This window comes from Metopolophium dirhodum, chromosome 6 (genome assembly GCF_019925205.1).
Source record: "Metopolophium dirhodum isolate CAU chromosome 6, ASM1992520v1, whole genome shotgun sequence".
Classification (NCBI taxonomy): Eukaryota; Metazoa; Arthropoda; class Insecta; order Hemiptera; family Aphididae; genus Metopolophium; species Metopolophium dirhodum.
The window spans coordinates 21992239-22014421 of record NC_083565.1 but is presented as its reverse complement, the minus strand read 5'-3'; the positions used below and the strand labels follow the sequence as shown (position 1 = coordinate 22014421).

The window sequence follows — 22183 nt, the reverse complement described above, 5'->3', positions numbered from 1 at the left end:
ATGATTACACGGCGCAGTGACGGCCGACGGGCGAGCGTACCACCCAATCGTACGTGGAATATAATACAATATCATGAAATGCCACAACTACGTAGACCGCGAATTTAAATATATTATTTTTAATTCGTGACGTAAACGCACATACCAGCCGAACCGTAGATCCTGAAAAAAAAGCGGTATTCCACAATTATTATTACCGTAGTATATTTCACTTACCAGACAGTAAAGTTGAATCACGAAAACTGATAACAATATCTATTGTATGGTAGCTGGTAATCCAGCTGCAGCTCTTGGCATGATATTATTTCGTTATAGTTGGTATAACATGGTATAATATGGTTACGTTTTGCGGGACGTTGTTGACAACGTTTTTTGTTTTCGTTTGTTTGTTTACACTGTAGTTGTGCTCTACACCACGGCTGTGGTTAATTTTTTATAACGCCTACGCCATTTGCAACTGTTGTAGTCGTACCTGCGCTAGTGCCGTCGACATTGTAGTTTGTTGTTCGGAAGTCGACCGGATAAGCACCGCCGTTGATCCGATTCCACGTCGTTCAGTAGTCCAGTCCACGGTCTAGTATAACTCCGCTCTCCGGTCGCCGACGGTTCGTAGCTCACCACATACTTGGTACGAGCGTATAGTTTTCAATCAGAGGTCTCAATCTTCTGAAACAAGTGCTCTGCTTCGACAACTCGTAAGACCATTCGTTTATAGGTAATATCGTTGTGGACAAATCGGCCATGTACAACACTAGAAGTTCAAGTACGGAAAATCGATTTTTGTTACTTATTTTTTTTTTTTTTTTTCATATTTTTCTTCCCTAGGGACAGACGCCCTCCTTTGTTGTATGGACTAGGGGGTTGTGACTGTATCAATCCTACAATAATGTTGTTTCTAGTCCCAAAAGTAATATCGCCTGGGCCTAGTTGGTTCATGCACTAAAAAATGCTTGATTGTAATGTGTGCTCCTCGCGGCTCCTCGGCACCTGTGTTAAAATGTGAACTAAAAACCATTGATTACCTATCTACGCGATAACAACTTCTAAATGTTATGTGAAAAACAATCATAAAAATGTATCCAAAATTTTTCATTTCAATTCATAAACTAAACATAATATATTTTATTCCAACCTAAATTGAATAGGTACCTCCTAAATACATTTTTTTAACATGCAGAGTAAACTCATATAATATGTTATAATTTCTTATAAATCTGTAGATTATTTTTAAACAGTAAATATCGCGCAGGTCCTACCTTATCCTTTGATCTGGTTGTAAATTGAAAACATTTTTTAAAAAAATTGTAGGTAGGTAATATCCACTCTTTTATTTCAATATATTTTATTGAGGCAACTACCTAAAGAATTGCATTGAATTAAAAATGCTTTTTTAATATTTTCAAGCTTGAATGAACGACTGTTGTCGGTGACCAAATTCTTATACAATGATAAAGACCTCCCCTGTCAGAAAACCTAATGTTATATTATTATGTTAAGCATCTATCAATGACAACGTTAATATTTTGTAGTAAAAAATACTTAATATTATATTTTTGTATATCCAACAGACCTATAGTAGAACTATAGTTAGTTGTTCTAATAAATTAATAGCTATAGGTACATTTTGTGTTCAAATAATATACTATATATATATTATATAGGTCTTCCTATATCAAATGTAAACATTATGTAACTAACTTAATTTTGACTCAATGAGCTATAATAATCAACTGAAAATAAAATGTATTTTTCTATGGTTAATTTAGTTCATTAAACAAAACAGGTATGTAAAAACATATTACAGTAACTACAGAGTGTCCTGTGAGGATGTACCCATTAGCAGGGGACATAAACTGTACAAAAACAGGTTTTTTGCCGTTTTACCTATAAACTAAAAAAATTATTTAAAATCATAAGATCAATGAAAATAAAATGTTGAAAAGTCAAAATCTTCAACTGTTTCAAAAACAAAATACAAAAAAAAACTTTTTTATTTTTTTTACCAAAAAATGTAATTAAATTAAAAAATAAGATATGTGTAGTCCTTGTCTCTGAGTCTAATAAAAAAAAAACCGATTTATGAATTATTGATATACCTATTATCTCAGGTGATATCGCAATGGATAAATCCTCGCAGGACACCCTGTATATACCACAGAATAAGACTGAAAATAATATTATCACATTACTTATTTATAATATAAGATAAGTAAATTGCACATTCAATAAATATTGTTTAAACAACATACAGAGTTATTAAAATTAATAATAGAATTATGATGAATTATTTTCTTCCTACAATTTGGTTAAGAAATTGTTCTCTTAAAGAGTGAAATTTAATAGCCAAACGGATGAGTGAAAAACTAGCCACCACTGCTATATTCTAAGGACCAATTATATAAAATAATCCCGATAATAATTAAGTAAAAAATGACAATTTATTGTTTAATTACAAATGAGTAAAACTAGTCTATAGGTACCATAAAAATTGCTGATGCACACTATTTTTTTGAAATTCTTTTTCTGTAATTTATACAGAAATTGGTAAATAGACTTATAATATACAAGCAAATAATGATGATTTAATTTAATTGTTATACTTCTTAATTTATAATTGTTATTTTTTAGGTGGTGGTAGTCACGGTAATCAGTATATCAGAAAGATTGAAACTTTCAGACAACAACAACATCAACTGCAGCAGCAACAACAACAACAGCAACAGCAAACAATGTCTAATGCGGCAAATTGTGTAACATCAGTAAGCTTTTAAAATTAGTTTCATTGTTATCATCATTATTTATTTTATTACCTATTTAATATTAAGTACCTACCTATCAATACTTTGTAATATACAGAATACATACAATATTAGTCTTGTTAAGATTAAGTTATGATATACATGTGCTTTTTAAAAATTTAAATGTGCCTATTTATACTTAGTTGATATTTAACACATTATTAGTTCTAAAATAAGTAAATAGTAAAATATAAAAATGTATAGGATTATTATTTGTAAATCCCGTGTGTTATTCAATGAGTGTAGTTGTTTTGTAATTTCATAAAAAATAGTTACTTCATTTTTACCTCTATAAGTAGGTACTAATTGTACAAACATTAACTATTTAATATTTATAGGTATATAAAAAAAATCTTGCATAATTTTATAATTGTAATTATTGAAATAAATGTATACCTAACAAAGAATATTCACATCAGTAAATCAAATTATAATGATAAAACAAATTTTACGCCTGGAAAAAAGAAATTCTAGTGAAACAGTACCTAATCATATAATATTATTGAGTTTTTTATTTATTCAAATAATAGTTAATTTATATACATTTACTCACCCTATTTATATTTATTTAACTTAAATATTCTAAATGCTTATTGATATTAAATTTATTAAGTTTTTATTAATATAATAATTGACACTCGGTTTTACCGCTATTTATTTATTAGTTTTTTGTTTTCTTGTTTATAAATTAATAATGATGATAATAATATTAATATTATTTATTTTATTGTATTTAATAAATTAACTATATTTGCTTTTATTTTTAGAAAACAACTACTCCAATGAAAAAACCAACTCAACAACAATCCATGCCCTTGCATGATGCACCATCACAACAATCAACATGTCCTAAACCAGTTGTTGAAACTCAAATACCGACAGCCTCAGTTACTCAAACGTCTCCAGTAATAGATTTTGAGGTATATAGCTATGTTTTTACAATTAACGATTGCAATGGTCACATACTCATATTTACATAATATATACACATCAAATCATTGTTATCGCCATTATTAAGAACTTGTTAACAATTTTTTTTACCATTGCCTTGGGCAAAATTAAATTTTTATAGTGAATACCAATTAATTAATTACATTTGTGTATTTAAAATTAAAGGTTTATGTAATATGACACCAAATTATTAATATTTGTATTGATTAAAAAACAAATTACTATAACATTGCAAAAGAACATGTCTATATATTCTGACAAATTTAAGTTTGCCGCATATTTTAAATATTACATTTAATATTACAGTACATCTATTTCAGAGTCGTAGTGCAGATTTGATTAATCCATATCATTTTTGGATTAAAGATTGCAAATATTATTCCTGGGGCGTCTCGCATAAACGTGAGACAGCTAAGCTTAAAATCTGTTGCGGTGATGTAAATTCAGTATGGTTGAAGCTATTACTTGTTGCCAATAATACTTATTATTTTTATATAAATATTAAAGTCCTAATATGATTACCTAACATCGATACAATTAAACTATTCAAAAGAAAAAATAATTTGTGTATTTTTAGTTGCATTAGACTATTAATTAAGCTTAATATGAAAATTAATCATATTTTTATAATAAAATTACCTATACTAAATCATTTTAAAATTTTAGTTTATTGTGATTGGCAACTTGTAAACCCAACCATTAATTTGATGGTATTTATCATATCATGTGACAAGTAGGATTCTATATATACACAAATATTGTGTTTATTTACAGTCCAAGTCAGTGATATTTTGTCATCATTTGTGATGGATTGTGTCATAGCTTTTTTGGTAACTGCATAGACCTTGGCAGATCAAACACCGTCCTCTTATAATAATAATAATGATAATTATAGTTAATACAATTAAAATATTATTATTATTATTTATGCTATACTATTTTGATGTATTATCTGCTAAAGTATATGTGTTTTGCGCTAACTGAAAATACTTCTTCGCCGCGTTTTTAAAAATTGCTTATGTTGTCTCATTGTCTATATAGAATAAACAAATAAAACTTGAAGATGAAAGTTCAATTAGCGAGAAGTCAGAAGTAAAATGGCCCGTCAAACGAAGTATGCAATTCTATTTAAATTAAGTTATTGTCATTTGTGTGAGTTGATTATTTTAAATTTATTTTTGTATTAGAAATTAATAAGAAAGAACGGAAAAAGCGCTTGAATGCTCGAATGCGTCGTTTAGTATCTCCCAAAAGTCCATTAATGGTATTTTCTGAGTTGTTCAAAGATGTACCAATTCAATTACAAGAGCACTCAATAAATAATATTACGGGTTACACTGCTACACTTGAGGTAAGATCAATGTTGAGATATAATTGAATTAGAAAGCTTGATTTTATTTCTTGTGTATTATTATAATAATTAATAATGTATACTTTGAAAAACAATATAGATTGATGGTCAAATGTATTCTGCAAATCACATCTCCAAGACTCAGGCCAAACAAAAGGCATGTGAAAATTTCTTGCGCATTATGTTGGCTAAAAAAATAAGTGAGCGATCTGGTAGGTTGATCTAATTAACTTTTAATGGTAATCAAAAAAAAAAATCCCCAAAGCAAATAGTAATATATATACTTCTTAAAATTCTCATAACACGCTTTAAAATTAAAATATAATAAAAAGCCTATGATATTACCTATATGATAATCTTACATTTAAATTATGATATTTAAGAGTCAATTCACGCCAATTTTTAAACTAACCTGATCTGCTGAGCGTAAAAATTTTCATTTTTTAAATAAGTATTTTTTATATTTTTATATTTAAAATTACTTAAATATTTATATATTATTAATTATTATATTACTGTTTAAGAGTTTTAGTAGACACATAGTATATTATTTACCGTTTCCACTTCATGAAATGGACAACTTTTCATGAAAAGATCGATTTCATATACAAGCAGTTACACTGTTTCCGATCAGACATCAAAATTATATTATAATAAATAAATACTAAATAGGTTTGACTATTAAAAGTATCCGACTAATAATTTAACTTTACAGTCAAATCTACATACATTTGTTACTCAGAGTCGTCAAATTTACCTTCCACTAAATATAAGTAACTGTAGTGTTATGACTTTTTCTCGTCTAGATAATGTTATTATAATTATAAAATGTATAATTGTAATATATTACATATTAATACTTAAGTTAAAATATAATTTAAGATGTTATGATTCATGAACAGAAATACGATTAATTTTAAAATCATTACCTAACTCATTAAAAAATTTATATTATTTAATTTCACTGTTATATTTGCCAAATTGAGATTCTACTTACTCTACTATTATTACTAAAGGGTACTTACCTGTTTATAAATAAATAAATAAATATTTATATAGCAATATTTTATAATATAATATTTATCTACCCATTTATCAATAATTTTTTTTTTTTTGATAGCTTTATCCAGTAGTTAGGTATAGCTTTGGGGATTTTTTTTCTAGATTCCTTTTAATAAACTAGCTCGTATAGTATATACATATATATAAATACTGACATATATTTAATTAGAAAAAAAAGAAGAATCTCCCATGGAAACAGAGGCAGAAGATGGAGAAAATGGTACTGTACCAAAACCTAAAGGACCCCCACAGGAGGATTTCCCGTGGCCACATTTTGCTTCATTAGCTATGCATAACTTAATACATCAATGGGAGCTACAGCCTGTTTCAAAAGCTATTAATTTTCAAGAACATCAACCAAATGTCAGAAGACCACAAGTAAAGTTAAAGGCGAGTAATCATTTATTTACTATTTACAATTTATTCTAAATTAACAGTTATTAATAAAAATTGATAGATTTTGAATTTTCTGGAATTGAAAAGAAAAAGTTAAAATTAAGACTTTTAATCAGTCAACTTGGTGGGACCCAATTTATTATTTATGGATAAAAAACCAAAAATGTTTTTCACATTAATTTTTAATGACTTAAAAAGTAAAAATACAAGTATATACACTACTCTACCTATTGTACTTTTACCAAAAAATAAGATTATTTAATAAAAATAGAAAAAGTAAATGAGATATGCTATATATTATATTTTCTAAAACAACTCTATATAATATTTTATCACTAAATCAATAATTGTACTTTTAGTATGTTAAAATATATTATTTTCCATTTAAAGTGAATATTACTTAAATAGACAGTAAAGAAACACTGTCTTGACTTCTGACCATGGTCAGTGAGATGCAGAACGGCCGACTAGTGTCAACATGTTACATATACAAATAAACAGAATATAGTTATATATTATTTTGGCACAAGATATATTATATTTTAGATTCTGAGTGAAGCGATGAATGTATTGATTTTACAATGATGTGTTTTTTTTAAATTTTTTTTTTATTTTTTATTTTTGTGTCTGTCATCACCTTTTAGGACAGTAAAAGTGCTTGGATTTTCTTCAACAGTAACTTTTCTGATAGGAAAGTGAATCTAGTTGGTACTTTGGGGGGTCAAAAGTAAAAATGTATTAAATGTCTAACTTTTATAGCTAAGGATTGAAAATTTAAAACAAGGCTCCACGTAGATAGGTTATATATAAATTACTTTATTCACAATAATATCATGACCGTTTTCGCTCAGAATCGTTTTTCTTATACAATGATATTATATCATTGAATTCAAATTGAACACCATCCATTACAGTGACCCACTTGTAACCTACTGTACAGCAGAGCGACATCCACTTATCCACCTTATTATATTTGATTTTGGTGTATCAACTTGTAACTAAATAATTATTAATTAAAAATTCACTAGTCATTATTATTTTTTGACTAATGGAATAGTTTTTTTATACTAACATATTATTAATTACATATTTAAAACCCCGATTACAACTTTAAAGTTGATATCACAAAATTAAATATATAATATTAACGATAAAAAAATAGTAACTATGCATTTACTAAAACTGTTAAGGTTGAAAATTGAACAAAAATATGTAGTATCTACTATCTTATTCCCTTTATTATCCAACATAATAGTAATTTAAATACAAATACAAGATCATATGTTATTCATATTTTGTGTTAGCTTTGATATTTTATTTGATATACACAAGTACACCACATCATATTATAGTTTTATAACTTAAGTCCTTTTATTTTAGGCTGGAGCTATGAGAAGGTTTCCCAAAGATCCAACAACTTGCAATCCAGTACAGTTAATAAATCAATTGAAGCCCGGTGTCGATTTTATTGAAACTATTATTAGTTCAAAAACACCATCAGTTTTCCAAGTGAAATGTGAAATAGACTACACTCCATTCACTGGACAAGGTAATATTTTTTTAACGATATTATATTACTGTTTTACATGTTAAACTTATTTTTAGTTGAAAATAGATTAAGAACTACTATTTAATATAAGCTGATAGTCAGTGTTGGGCAAATTACTTTAGTAAAATTACGTACTCGTTACATTAAATATTTTTATTTAAATTACATTTGTGTTACCCGACATTATTTTTATCACTTTACTTTTTCATTCAAAATCAGTCCATAACAAATAATAAGTAGTAGATACATTGTTAATGACTTAAGAGGATTTGATTCTGTGGTTTTCTGTTTTCGTCTAACATACCAATTGATCTAATGAAACGATAAGAATTCTGAAAACAGATTTGAATTTGTTGTCAAGTCTACTTGAAATTGACTTTCCCACATTTTTGATATTATCCCCCAAATTCCTAAAAATTTCATATCAAAAATGTAGGAAAGTTGATTTCAAGTATACTTGACGACAAATTCAAATTTGTTTTTAGAATTCTTATCACTTCATTAGATCAATTGGTATGTTTGGCAAAAACACGTCTTAAATACTATGTTGCGCGTGTGTTAAACAAAAACAGAAAATCATGGTATTGAATCCCCTAAATGTTATATATAAACAAAATGTATAAGTATTAATTCCTGGGATCTTTAATAATATTGTTGATTATTATTTATTATAAAAACTTTTGAAATTGTAAATTAATCTCAAATATCCTAGTCCCTAGTTTTTGTTATAACCTATTTACGTGGAGCCTTGTTTTAAATTTTCAATCCTTAGCCATAAAAGTTTAAACATTTTATACATTTTTAACTACAAAATAATTAATAAATTATAAATTTGATAAATGTTGTCAAAATTTGAACTTTAAATGCTTATAAAAAAAAATTGTGCCTATGTATTTTTAATATTTTTCAACTGCTATTAGAACGATATATCAGGAGCCTTATATTAAATTTTCACGCTTTTTTACCCAACAAATAAAATTTTATTGATATTTATAGAAAAAAAACTAAAAAAATTGAAAACTGACAATGTCCGTAAACAGCTCAAAAAGAGTCAAAATATCAAAATTTTATGGTGTATAGGAAATGCTAATATAAACATTCAGTGAAATATTCAAGTATCTACAGTCATTCGTTTTTTAATGACAGTAAAATAAGAAAATTGTTACATGAGAAATCGAGTGAATATCAAATGTTGTAAAAATATAAATTTCAAACGCTCATAATAATCTAATTTGACTTTCTTGTAGACATTTTTTTTTTTGATAAAGGTAAACAAACTGAGGAATCTTGTATTGCATTTTCTAAACTTAGATTTAAAAAGAAAATTTTTACCAACTAGATTCACTTTCCTATCAGAAAACATACTGTTGAAGAAAATCTAAGCATTTTTACTGTCCTTTTTTAAAGGTGATGACAGACACAAAAATAAAAAAATATATAAACACACATCAATCTAAAATCAATACATTCATCGTTCCACTCAGAATCTAAAAATCTAATACTAGTTTTTAATTTTGCCAAAAAATGTTTATTCATATAAAAACATAAATAAATTATAATAAATATTGTTTATTTGTACTATAAATTTTATTTTATAGGTTCGACTAAAAAGGCAGCTAAGAAGGAATGTTGTATTGCAGCAATCAAACATTTTTGGCAATTTGATTTCCATGCTATAGAAGCTAATTTAGCCTCTAAGAAATGAATATATTTATAATAATATATGTTTGTGTACTAGACAACTTTATTAGTCAACTGTATTTATTTTGTTTTCATAACGTTTAAAGATACTTAGTGGTTATTATTGTATGGTCGTACGGACATAGTATTAATTGTAATATTTATATTTGTTTCCATCATAAAAATATCAATTTATATAATTTACCTTTTAAATAATTTATCATAATCCCCAGATAGTTATTTAAATCTAAAATAGATAGTTCATTTATGTATTGTATATTTATATACACGTTTTGGAAATTAATACACCTAAAAATACAATTCAAAACTTAACTTAACTTTTTACAGAATTACTTTTAACATAAATCATTTTCTTTCTGTAAAATTATAAACCCAAAACTACCACTGCGCTTAGAGGAAAAATTGACAGGAACACTCACTCGCTCACGCTATTTATATCTTAGGTGGAAGAGGGTGATGGGGAATTATCCAGTACTCTGGACAGTATTTAAAGGTGAGAGGAAATTTCCAAACACCAATAAGTTTTAACAATTATTTGTTAATCAAATAATTTGGTTCTCAATGATAAGTAACAAAAATATTATTATTTTTTTTTTATTATTAATTACTAATTAAAAATTGGCTATTTTGTATTATTATGCAGTTTATTAATATTTCATCTTTGAGTAGAATGTATCATTTTTAATAGTGTGTTAAATAAGTATAAATGTTTGTATTTTGAAAATTATATTTAGTATGACGTATATTTCTTAAATGATATTGTTTTATTTTATTTAACTAAGTATACCCATTCTCCAAAACAATTTTAATCACATTATCTTAATTCTAAGGTTTCTCTTGTTGAGAACTTATGTTTTATTACTAATATGTTTTTATAATATCATATTTATGAAATTGTAAATTTCTACTTTCTATTCGCAGTGTGTAAGGCTTACGTACAGTGCTCATGTATAGAAAATGCTAAAAAAAAATAGTGAAAATGTCATGTATTTATGGTTATTTGTTTTAGAGTTATACCAAAAACCAAAATCAATTTTGAGTAATAATTACCGTTTTTTCTTAATTTTTGTTTTGTTTTTCTCCATGCTTTTGAAAACTATTGAGAATTTCAAATTTAGACCTCCCGATCGCATCCAACTATATTCAGGATACCATTGGAAAAGATACTGTTGAAGAAAATCGAAGCAGTGTTACTGCCCCAAACTATGATGACTGATGACAGACACAAAAATAAAAAAACACATCATTGTAAAATCAATGCATTCATCTCTGCTCATTCTCTGCTCAAAATCTAAAATATTAATTTATTAATATTATAACTTAATTCTAAGAAAGCAGATAGTAATAAATCATACAAAAGAGTAATAAGTTTTCTTTTGTCAATTTTCAATATTTTACATATTTTTTTTTTATTATATTATAAATAAAGGCTTTGACAACTAGGGTCATAATAGTGTAAAAAGTTTTCCGTGCTTTTTATAAAAATAATATATATATACAGCAGATAATAGAGAATAAGATTTTAAATTACATTCATATTTACATTTTAAATATTTATTTACAATAGGTGTATGAGTTTACTGGTGTTGAAAAAATAAAGATGGGGTCTAAATTTCACATAATTTTGCAATTAAACACTCAATTGTTTGTTTTGGGTGAGGTCCTTGTATACTTAAAACAGGTAGGTCTAGCTGTTATTAAGTCCATACTTTTCATCATAAAATTTGTGTTGAGAATTTTCCATATGTTTTCGGCTTGAGGATCTTCTCTAAGTATGAACTGCTGTTCAAAAATTCCAACCAATTCTCCCAACACCTTGATGAAGTGTACCACCAACAAGCACTTTTACTAAACCATGTAATTCTTTTTTCCATTCAACATCGCCTAAATGTGGTGAAGAAAAGAGTATGTGTTCTCTCTTGATACCTTATAAACACTGCAATGTAGATGTAGAATCTTCACAAGTCTCGGAGATTTCGTTGCTGAGGGATACAATGTGTATTAAGTATTTTATGGTGCTTTATAAGAATGTAAAAGGAAAGCCCGGACAAACTTCGTTTTATTGATCAAAAACTTAAAAAATTACATTTTTTTCGTATAACGCTCATTTTTTTTTAAAAAAAATACCTAGAATTGAATATCGCTTGGACAAAAAAATCCAAAATATCCCCTGATTTGCTAATCGTATGTAAAACCACCTTGGTCAGGCCTCGGAATCAAACAAAGTTGTTAAAAAGCACATAATCTGCTAACGTTGCCGCTTGCTCGCTGCGCTGCGCTCGAACAAAATAAAATCGAAAAAATGCCAAACACGAGTTCCTCCGCATAGCATTAAAGTAGTGGTGCGCATATGCGTATAAACGTAAAATCGCAAACTTTGGATGGCTATAACTTCCAAAATAATGGTTTTAGCAAAAAAAAAAATTCAAACAGTTTCGAAATCAGCGTTAAAAACACGTCTTTTAATAAAAAAAATTTTAAAATATTCAATTCTAAGAATTTTTTTTAAAAAATGCGTTTTACGTAAAAATTGTAGTTTTTGAAGTATCTAATCAATAACTTCAAAGTTATTCAAAACTAAGTTTTTCCCGGCTTTTTTTTTTACATTCTTATAAAGCACCCTAAAATACACATTTTGGAAAAAAAAATTAAAAAAATCGATAGATTGCTACACCAGAATTATGCCAAAATTAACTCTAAACTGTATAAAGTATAATGACATTTTTTGATTATATTTTCAACTATAGGTATTAATTAATGTGTTAGGTATATTAAGTTAAATTCGTTGGACACTTTCTAGTTTCAAAATACACATATTTTAAAAAAAATTGTCCTCAAAAACAAATATTGTTTGATTTATTAATTAAATAAATAAGTTGATTAATCTTTTGGACTCCGATAGAAATTACTTGCAGCCGACCCTTGAGTTAGGATATAGATATCAATACCATAGGCTCATTTATAATATGTCTATGATAAATATATATTATATACCATGTTCAAAATGAATCAAAATCCCAATATCCCGTGTTGTTACATGAACAATAATACGTAGGTACTCAAATGCTAAAATAGTAAAATTTACTATTAAAAATAAATAAATAGTACCATTGATTATACATCTATGTATCTATATATAATTATTAATAATTTCTTTAACATCTAATAAGACGTGTTAATAAGTCAGTAACAAAAATTGCAATGTAGCCATGTAGGTATAAGAACACAGAGAAAGGGTTCAAAAAGTATAGTGTAAATAATATTACACATCAATATTTTAACTGTACCTGTACCTGCAAGTTACAGTTACCTATTTACAAACAAATAACTATATATTTATTATTTATACAATAAATCAGACAGTCAATAAAATACAAAATATATAATATAAAACACACATATAATAATATAATCACACATTATTTCCTATTACAAAATGGTAACTAATTAAAGATCATTATTTAAAAATAAAAATATACGTCGGTGGACATTTAGAATCCCAATTATAATTATTAATAAATCTTACTAGTTCAAATTTATGTACTTACATAATATTTAGTACAGTAAGTAAGGTAGTTTAGTTTAAATATTAAATATTTTTTTTTTTGATATCCAATACTTTCTTAAATTCTATTAGTTTAATATAACTAATTTTGCGTCTTGTAAATATATTAATAGTGCGTCCAATATTTTAAATGCATATTTGAGTAGGTATTACTCAAATTAACAACGACAAAATGTATTTTTTTTTGTTTACTCGTATGATACACTATAATATTATACACGTATTATACAAAGTTTAATTTGAAGCTTAACTCATTAAATTTAAGTGTTTTAATAGATACTGTTGAGCAAATAAAATAAAAATACAATTCAACTTTACAATATTATTATAACTGCGAAAATTGCAATTTTTTTAAATGTAACTTGAGTTACGCGTTTATTCAATACAGCTATTATACAAATCGTATTATTGTAATGAGTTACATTTCATAGTTTCTTGAAAATTATAAATCTGAATAATAATGTAACAAGTTAAAAAATATATTAATGAGAAACCATTGATTTTTCTTTCATAAAAAAAATCATTGTCTTCATTATTTAACTTATTAGATATGTAGAAATAATATTTTCTTTTTTCTATTGTCCGATTTCACTAACGATTGAGGTTTGACAATACGGAGATAATTATTTTAACAGAATATAGGTATCATTTTACCATTTTTTTTTCTTTAAATTGTTATAATTTATTAATAAGCAAAATAGTCATTGCTTTCTTTAGTTATTCTAAGTTCTTAAAAATGTCTTAGTCATATAATATAATATTATATAGTAATGTTTTTAAATGAAATAATTGTTTTTAATGTATTATATTTACTTTGAATTAGGTATAGTTTAAGTCTATTATGTTATTGAAAGTTGTATACAACAATATTATAAAAATAATTATTTCAAACCACTTTATTGGAAACTCAGTTTTTCATTTAAAGAAATACAATTTTAAAAAAATGTTTGTTCCAGAATTTAATGACAGCTATTATAAATTAGATACATAATTATTTACCACAAAGTAGGGATTGTCTTAGTCCTTAGAGTCGATAAAATAGTTATACAAATTGAATGAGAAAACCGGTTTCTCTTTAATATAAAATTGATAAATTGTTGAAAATGTTCCAAACATTTTGTAGTAAAGGGTTACATCTTCTTAATCCATGTATTTTTCCATAGTCGCGATCGTTAAATGTAAATACTTAATTTGAATAATAAAAAAAAACCAGATGAAATTTACATTTAAAATTATTCAAAGACAAATTAGAATAACAATCTTAACAAGTTATAGTCATTCAATATCTCGTAGAAATAACTTATTTCTATGTCATTTTATTAATAAATCTGAAAAATATTAACATTTCTACCACAATGGAAAAGTTGTCATATCCAACATTCTAGCAATGAAACATTACGGGGTTTCCTGAATTTTTATTGCGTGATATAAATGTATATGTTAACGCATCATCGTCATATGTTTCATTGTATTTTTATTTTTGACAGGCATGATTAAGTTTTATTATGATTTTAAAATTGGATATTTCTGGTTAAACCAATGACAAAATGACATTGATATAACTGTGTGAAAAAGAAATAATGAAAAAGATATGTTTGTGTTCCATTCAAATAGAGTAGGTCTGTTTTCTCTTAGTCCATCTTTGAAGTGACAACTACATATTTCATTGTTTTTTGTGGGATGTGCATCATCTGCTCTCCTGTCATGTAAAAAGTAAAAAGTTAATAATTTAAAATTAAAATAACTTATAACTTTTATCAGTTAATTATATAGGTATACCTCCTACCTATATAATATATTTACAGAATATAACTATTTAATATAATTTACCTCACGGATTTAGCCCAAACTTCGCATTCAACATCATTTGCTGGAAATCTAAAAAACTTGCAGGTTTCTCTGTTGGAAATGTGAACAACGAAACCCAACATTGAACCATTTTGACACCAACTGACACACAGATGACCAAAACAGAACACCGGTGTAACACATACAAGCAGATGGCTCAAAAATAAAAACGATAAATAAAAATATATCAATAGGTATAGTTAAAAAAAATATAAAAATTGGGTACATTAGCATAAATTGGAGGGAAAGTAGTGTATACAATGAATTGCAATGGTTTAAGATATTATTAATATTTAATACTTAACTGAATGATTTGTGTATAATGTGTTTTGACGAAAAAAGGGTACCTATAGCTTCATATTTTTGGTCGCTATATATGTATTAACTTGTAAAGAACACGTTTTTAGAAGTTAGCACTTTAAAAAAAAAAGGTGGATAAGTGGTGATTTGACACCGGGTTTCAATTGATTTATTAACTGTACTGGATTGCAGGTTTTTGGATCTTTGGGAAACTTTCTCATAGCTCCAGCCTAAAATAAAAGGACTTAAGTTATAAAACTATAATATGATGTGGTGTACTTGTGTATATCAAATAAAATATCAAAGCTAACACAAAATATGAATAACATATGATCTTGCATTTGTATTTAAATTACTATTATGTTGGATAATAAAGGGAATAAGATAGTAGATACTACATATTTTTGTTCAATTTTCAACCTTAACAGTTTTAGTAAATGCATAGTTACTATTTTTTTATCGTTAATATTATATATTTAATTTTGTGATATCAACTTTAAAGTTGTAATCGGGGTTTTAAATATGTAATTAATAATATGTTAGTATAAAAAAACTATTCCATTAGTCAAAAAATAATAATGACTAGTGAATTTTTAATTAATAATTATTTAGTTACAAGTTGATACACCAAAATCAAATATAATAAGGTGGATAAGTGGATGTCGCTCTGCTGTACAGTAGGTTACAAGTGGGTCACTGTAATGGATGGTGTTCAATTTGAATTCAATGATATAATATCATTGTATAAGAAAAACGATTCTGAGCGAAAACGGTCATGATATTATTGTGAATAAAGTAATTTATATATAACCTATCTACGTGGAGCCTTGTTTTAAATTTTCAATCCTTAGCTATAAAAGTTAGACATTTTATACATTTTTAACTACAAAATAATTAATAAATTATAAATTTGATAAATGTTGTCAAAATTTGAACTTTAAACGCTTATAAAAAAAAATTGTGCCTATGTATTTTTAATATTTTTCAACTGCTATTGTAACAATATTTCAGGAGCCTTGCATTAAATGTTCACGCTTTTTACCCAACAAAAAAAATGTTATTGATATTTATAGAAAAAAAAACTAAAAAAATTTAAAACTGACAATGTCCCGTAAACAGCTCAAAAAGAGACAAAATATTTTCAAAATTTGATCGTGTATAGAAAATGCTAATACAAACATTCAGTGAATAGTGAAATTTTCAAGTATCTACAGTCATATCGAAACGTCAGTCTTATCAGTAGACAATGTGACGTCAATACTATTTGTGCCTATAAGTAATTTTATAATAGTATTATATATTATTATTAATAATTTATTATCAATGATAGTACTCAATGGTATTGTTTATTTTACGGTTGCCCTATTACCTACTCGGATTGAATTATTTGTATCCAGGTCGTGGCTATATAGTCACCGATGTAATATTGAAATCGTTTAATCATCGTCCATCGATGAGAGTATAGTAGTGTCTATGGATTTTTAATTTTGTACTATGATCAAATACTATAGTACCTATGTAATTGGCATTTTGGCATTTGCCATGATTCAATAAAATATCGTAATAAATTATTATTCAAGATGTCATTAAAATATTCAAATTTGCTGCTGACGTATAATCTACGTCGTATCCCACAAACTCTAGGAAATTAGGTACCTAATACATTTTATTTATTTAGTACGTCATGCAAGACAAGACATTTTTATTATTTATTAGTTTATTGCAAATATCATTTTTTACCCGAATATTGAACAATATAATAATTATAAGGTATTTATTATATTTATAATTTTATTTTATAAAATATATCTATGTTACATTTAATAATATTTAATATTCATTTAGTCCAGTTCTTGGAGATAACTCATCGTGATCAGCGGCGTAGTTATGGCCTATGGGGGTGGTGACCGGGGATAGACCCCCCCCCCTAAAAAAAAAACCTTTTTTATGTTATAAATTATAATGTATAATGTAACAACCAGGTGTGGGGGGGGGGGTTATGAGGTCAGCTGACCCACAGTTAATATTTGCCAATCAAATTGGCCTCTTTTCGGATCTTGGTTAGTTGGACCCTCGAATAAACACACATACAGTTTAAATTAATTGACGCCCCAAAAACTGTATACTATAAATTTAACCATCACAATATTGCAATATTGCAATAAAATATTTATTATTTTTAATTCAAATAGATATTTGGGTAATTTATAACTTTAAAATTATTTATTATTACCACCTACCTATGATTATTAAAGCAAAAATGTATAAGCAACATAAACAACATTAAATAGGTAACTAAATGAATTATAAATTATTATAAAAATAATAGGTACTTAGTTTATAGGTTGAGTGAATGTCTCCTTCAACAAACAGACAAAATAAAGAATCCCGATATTGTTGGCTTTCCGAAACCAAAGTTTAGTTTTGAAAATAATCGTTTAAGTACTTTCTGCTTAACCTAGACCCGCTGGAAATGGCCGGTGGGCCAGACCGACACTATTTATATTAATTATGTAATAAATAATAATAATTAATTAAGCCGGTATTAAAAAAATGTGTTGTATAATAGGTTTAATATAAATTATAAAATTTTTTACAGTACCTAATACAGTGTAAAGTGGAATATTAAAAAAACACGGACCCATACCTGATCACCTGACATTTACCCCCCCCCCCCCTCCCTCTTAACAAAAACACAGTTATGCCACTGATCATGATGTACCTATATTTCTCATATATAATTTTTGATATTTTTTTTTTCATGTAGAATATATTATTTTAGGGTTTTTTTTGTAAATGTTTTATCAAATTTAACAAACACACAAATTAATATTATTACCTATCTATTTAAGTAGGTATAATATAGTACATGTATAATAACTAGATGTAGGCTAAGTTCTTATATTTTTTCAGACATGTAAATTAACAAGAAAACGCAAATACATATGAAAAAGATGATATTATATAGTTAATGAAGACCTTCAATAATAATTTGTCAGCATATATATTTATGTATTTAAATATTTTTCATTCCAATCTATAAATGATGAGTGTCATCAATAATTCCAGATCACTATTAAAATCAATAGATGTTTTAAACTGTGAAACCAGTAAATCATCGATCGTAATCAAGAATATAACTCTTAATACAAATAACACTGACAATTTAAACAAAATATATGAAACCGCAGTAGATCAACCAACTGAAGCAAAAGACTATTATAGTTTTTCTTCAGATACAAATGAAATGTATTATTCAGATTCTGAAGGATCAAAGTTGTTAATTTTACCTCAACGTAATACGTTTGTACACAATATGCCATCTGTCTTACATCCGCCTTCTAGTTCTGATTCTGATATGGATTATTGTAAAGTGATGAGTAACAAACCCTTAGCAACCAGTAGTCCTTTAGGTAAACTTCAAAATAGCATTAAAAATAAATATTACAGGAAAAAAACTTCTAAAAAAGTATCAAATAATCTCAAAATTTCTAATGATGATATAAAATCAAAATCAAAATCAAGTAAGGTTAAAAAAATGTATAAAAATTCTGATAAGACTATTTCTTCATACAAAGCATGCCTTAGTGAAATTCCTAATTTATCAAATAAAACTGCCTCGCCAAAATATAACAATCAGCAGTTAATAGAAAATCAAGAAAAAACTGACAAACATACAAAACCTTCAACTTTTAATAATATAAAACAAGTTTCTCAGAAAAGTTTGAATGACGTGACAAACATATTATACACAAATCAATCCCAAATTACTTTACAGAAATCTAGTTTCACAACAAACACGACGTTGAATAAAAAAAGCGAAAACAGTGCATTTCAATTAAATTTGCTATTTGACAAAACAGTAAATTCAAATCCAAACAAATCAAGTAAGATAGATCTAGTGAACACTGCATGTCTTACTAAAATTCCTAATTTATCAAATAAAACTGCCTCGCCAAACTATAACAATCTGCAGTCAATAGCTGAAAATCAAAAAAAAACTGACAAACATAAAAAACATTCAACTTTTAATAATATAAAACAAGTTTCTCAGAAAAGTTTGAATGACGTGACAAACATATTATACACAAATCGATCCCAAATTACTTTACAGAAGTCGAGTTTCACAACTAACACGACGTTGAATAAAAAAAGCGAAAACAGTGCATTTCAATTAAATTTGCTATTTGACAAAACAGTAAATTCAAATCTAAACGAATCAAATAAGATAGATTTAGTGAATACAGCATGTCTTACTGAAATTCCTAATTTATCAAATAAAACTGCCTCGCCAAACTATAACAATCTGCAGTCAATAGCTGAAAATCAAGAAAAAACTGACAAACATAAAAAACATTCAACTTTTAATAATATAAAACAAGTTTCTCAGAAAAGTTTGAATGACGTGACTCACATATTATACACAAATCAATCCCAAATTACTTTACAGAAGTCTAGTTTCACAACAAACACAATGTTGAATAAAATAAGTGAAAACAATGCATTTCAATTAAATCTGTTATTTGACAAAACAGAAAATTCAAATTCAAACAAATCAAATAAGATAGATCTAGTGTATTCATTGAAAAATGAAAAAAGTTCAACGGAAAACAAAATTGAAGAAAATCAAACCCTCTATAAAAATACAACATTTGATGAAAACTATCCGAATAACTCTGATTCATCAGACATTTTTCAAATGGAATTGAGCTTAAAAATGTTTTCTGGAAATATTGTACCATACATGAATAGTATGAAGCATGAGATATTACAAATAATGAATAAATGCATGTATAAACACAATGAACAAATAACTAAAAGATCGAATAAACATGTTAATGATATTATTAAAAATATTCATAATATTATGAAAGCCAATGTGTACAATTGTATTGACTCTTCATCAAATAAAAAAGATTATTCAACTATACCGTTTGTAGGCGTTGATTTGAATAATTTAAATGTATTAAACAATAAGTTGGATTGCATAAAAAAAAAACTGGAACAAGTTAAATTATGTGAAAATATATCGAATGATCCAGAAGATAAATCTGCCAACCAGTATGTACAAAATGATTTTTTGGAATTTAACTCTCTCGACGATTTAAAATCTTTTAAACATGCAACCGATAATACTGATGCTGTAATTTCATCAACTAAAACTGCAGAACTTGATTCATTTAGTTGTATGAGAGAATTAAATAAATCAAATTCTTTACTACACCCTATTAGTGATTGCATGGATATTAATGAATCATCTCAGAAACAGTTTTTAGAAAACTGTAGTTTAACATGTATAAATGATTTGCCAACAAATGAAATTTCAAAAACCGTGGCACAACATTTAAGTTTTTTGTCTTATAATGAACCCCTTCTTGATAAATTGGCACCTATAAACGATAATCTTACTAGTGAATTTGAAAATGTTAACTATAACGATAATCCGGTGGGAAAAAATCAAAGTCGTTACTGGTTAAGAAAAAATCCAAAATCAACTGAACATTACTTTTCACCTTATTTGAAAACTTCTTTTAAAACTCCTTTAAAAACTCCAAAAAAATCATGTATTAAATCAAAATACAATGATATGTTTATTTGTACAGGCACTGGTAATAAAAAAGTTATTCATCAGTATAAACTTAAATCAGTGTTAAAAGCTAATTCAGATAAATTAATAAAAATAATTTCTCCAGAAATTAAGAGTAAAAAGTTTAATAACAATAATCAAAATACTACTGCTTTTGATATTTCAAATCTGAAACCAAAAAAAATTGAAAAACCTTGTCGTTGTGGAATATTTCCGTCTCAAGTTCCTTCTTCCTGGAATGATTCATTGCATACATCTTTACATAAAAATTTACATAAACTCCAGTTCAAGAGCCAACTTCCTGTAAACGTAGCAAGTAAAATTAATGTCAATGGATTTCTTTTCAACAGAATAAAGGTTACAGAAAATTGTGACGATTCAAACCTTAGACTTACGTTGAAGAATATACAAGATTTTATACATTTGGAAATTGATTTTTCTAAAAAAAGTATTAATAATTTAAACCATACAATATTTTTAGCAGTAGATCCTAAATTCAAAATTATTGGTTATTTAGAAATAGAACCGTTAACAAATGCATGTATTTATCAAAATAATCAGCTTTCAAAAAACTTAATTCCAGTAAAATTTGGAATATCAAAATTATGGGTGATGGTTAAGTATAGGAATAATGGAGTAGCGACAAAATTGTTAAAACAATTTTGTGATGAAGAAAATTTACAAACAAATGATATTGCTTTTGCATTTCATGGAAATCACGGACTGTCCTTTATTAAAAAGCACTTTGCAAATAATTCTATTTTAATTTATTAAAATTAAAATATTTTTTTCTATTATATTATATTTTTAATTTTAGACTATATTTTGTTATTATTTTTTTTTCTTAAACCTCCTTTGTTATTTATTATAAAATTAAGCATAATAAATGATAACAATATTTTTTATACCATTATACATACTCACATAGGTAACTGTTTTAAAATAAATACGTTTGTCATCTTTTGTTTCGTTTGAAAAACATTAATTTAATGAGCAAAATAATATATAGGTATTTGAATGGATAATTTGAATTTACCTTGAGATCCAAAATGTTTGAAGAACCAATTATTTATTC

At 26.3% G+C, this 22183-nt stretch overlaps 1 protein-coding gene across 2 annotated transcripts; it reads left to right on the top strand.

The window, feature by feature from the left end:
- Window positions 1-385: 385 nt before the first annotated feature.
- Window positions 386-10562, top strand: LOC132946345 (uncharacterized). 2 transcript variants are annotated; one of them, XM_061016317.1, is made up of 9 exons: window positions 386-763; window positions 2629-2759; window positions 3566-3718; window positions 4791-4863; window positions 4937-5100; window positions 5201-5300; window positions 6332-6552; window positions 7939-8107; window positions 9706-10562. In XM_061016317.1, the coding sequence occupies exons 1-9, from the start codon at window positions 742-744 to the stop codon at window positions 9810-9812; spliced, it is 1140 nt and encodes a 379-aa protein (XP_060872300.1). In that variant the 5' UTR covers window positions 386-741; the 3' UTR covers window positions 9813-10562. The 2 variants fall into 2 exon arrangements, with proteins under 2 accessions (XP_060872300.1, XP_060872299.1); XM_061016316.1 differs by having other exon boundaries at window positions 389-763; window positions 5201-5312.
- The last annotated feature ends 11621 nt before the right edge of the window (window positions 10563-22183 follow it).

Bases quoted from the DNA above. Each gene is read 5' to 3' on its own strand.
- LOC132946345 (XM_061016316.1), top strand. From the start codon at position 742: ATGTACAACACTAGAAGTTCAA. The intron at 3,719-4,790 runs GTATATAGCTAT...TTGTCTATATAG, and splicing joins CTCCAGTAATAGATTTTGAG to AATAAACAAATAAAACTTGA. The intron at 8,108-9,705 runs GTAATATTTTTT...TTTATTTTATAG, and splicing joins CACTCCATTCACTGGACAAG to GTTCGACTAAAAAGGCAGCT.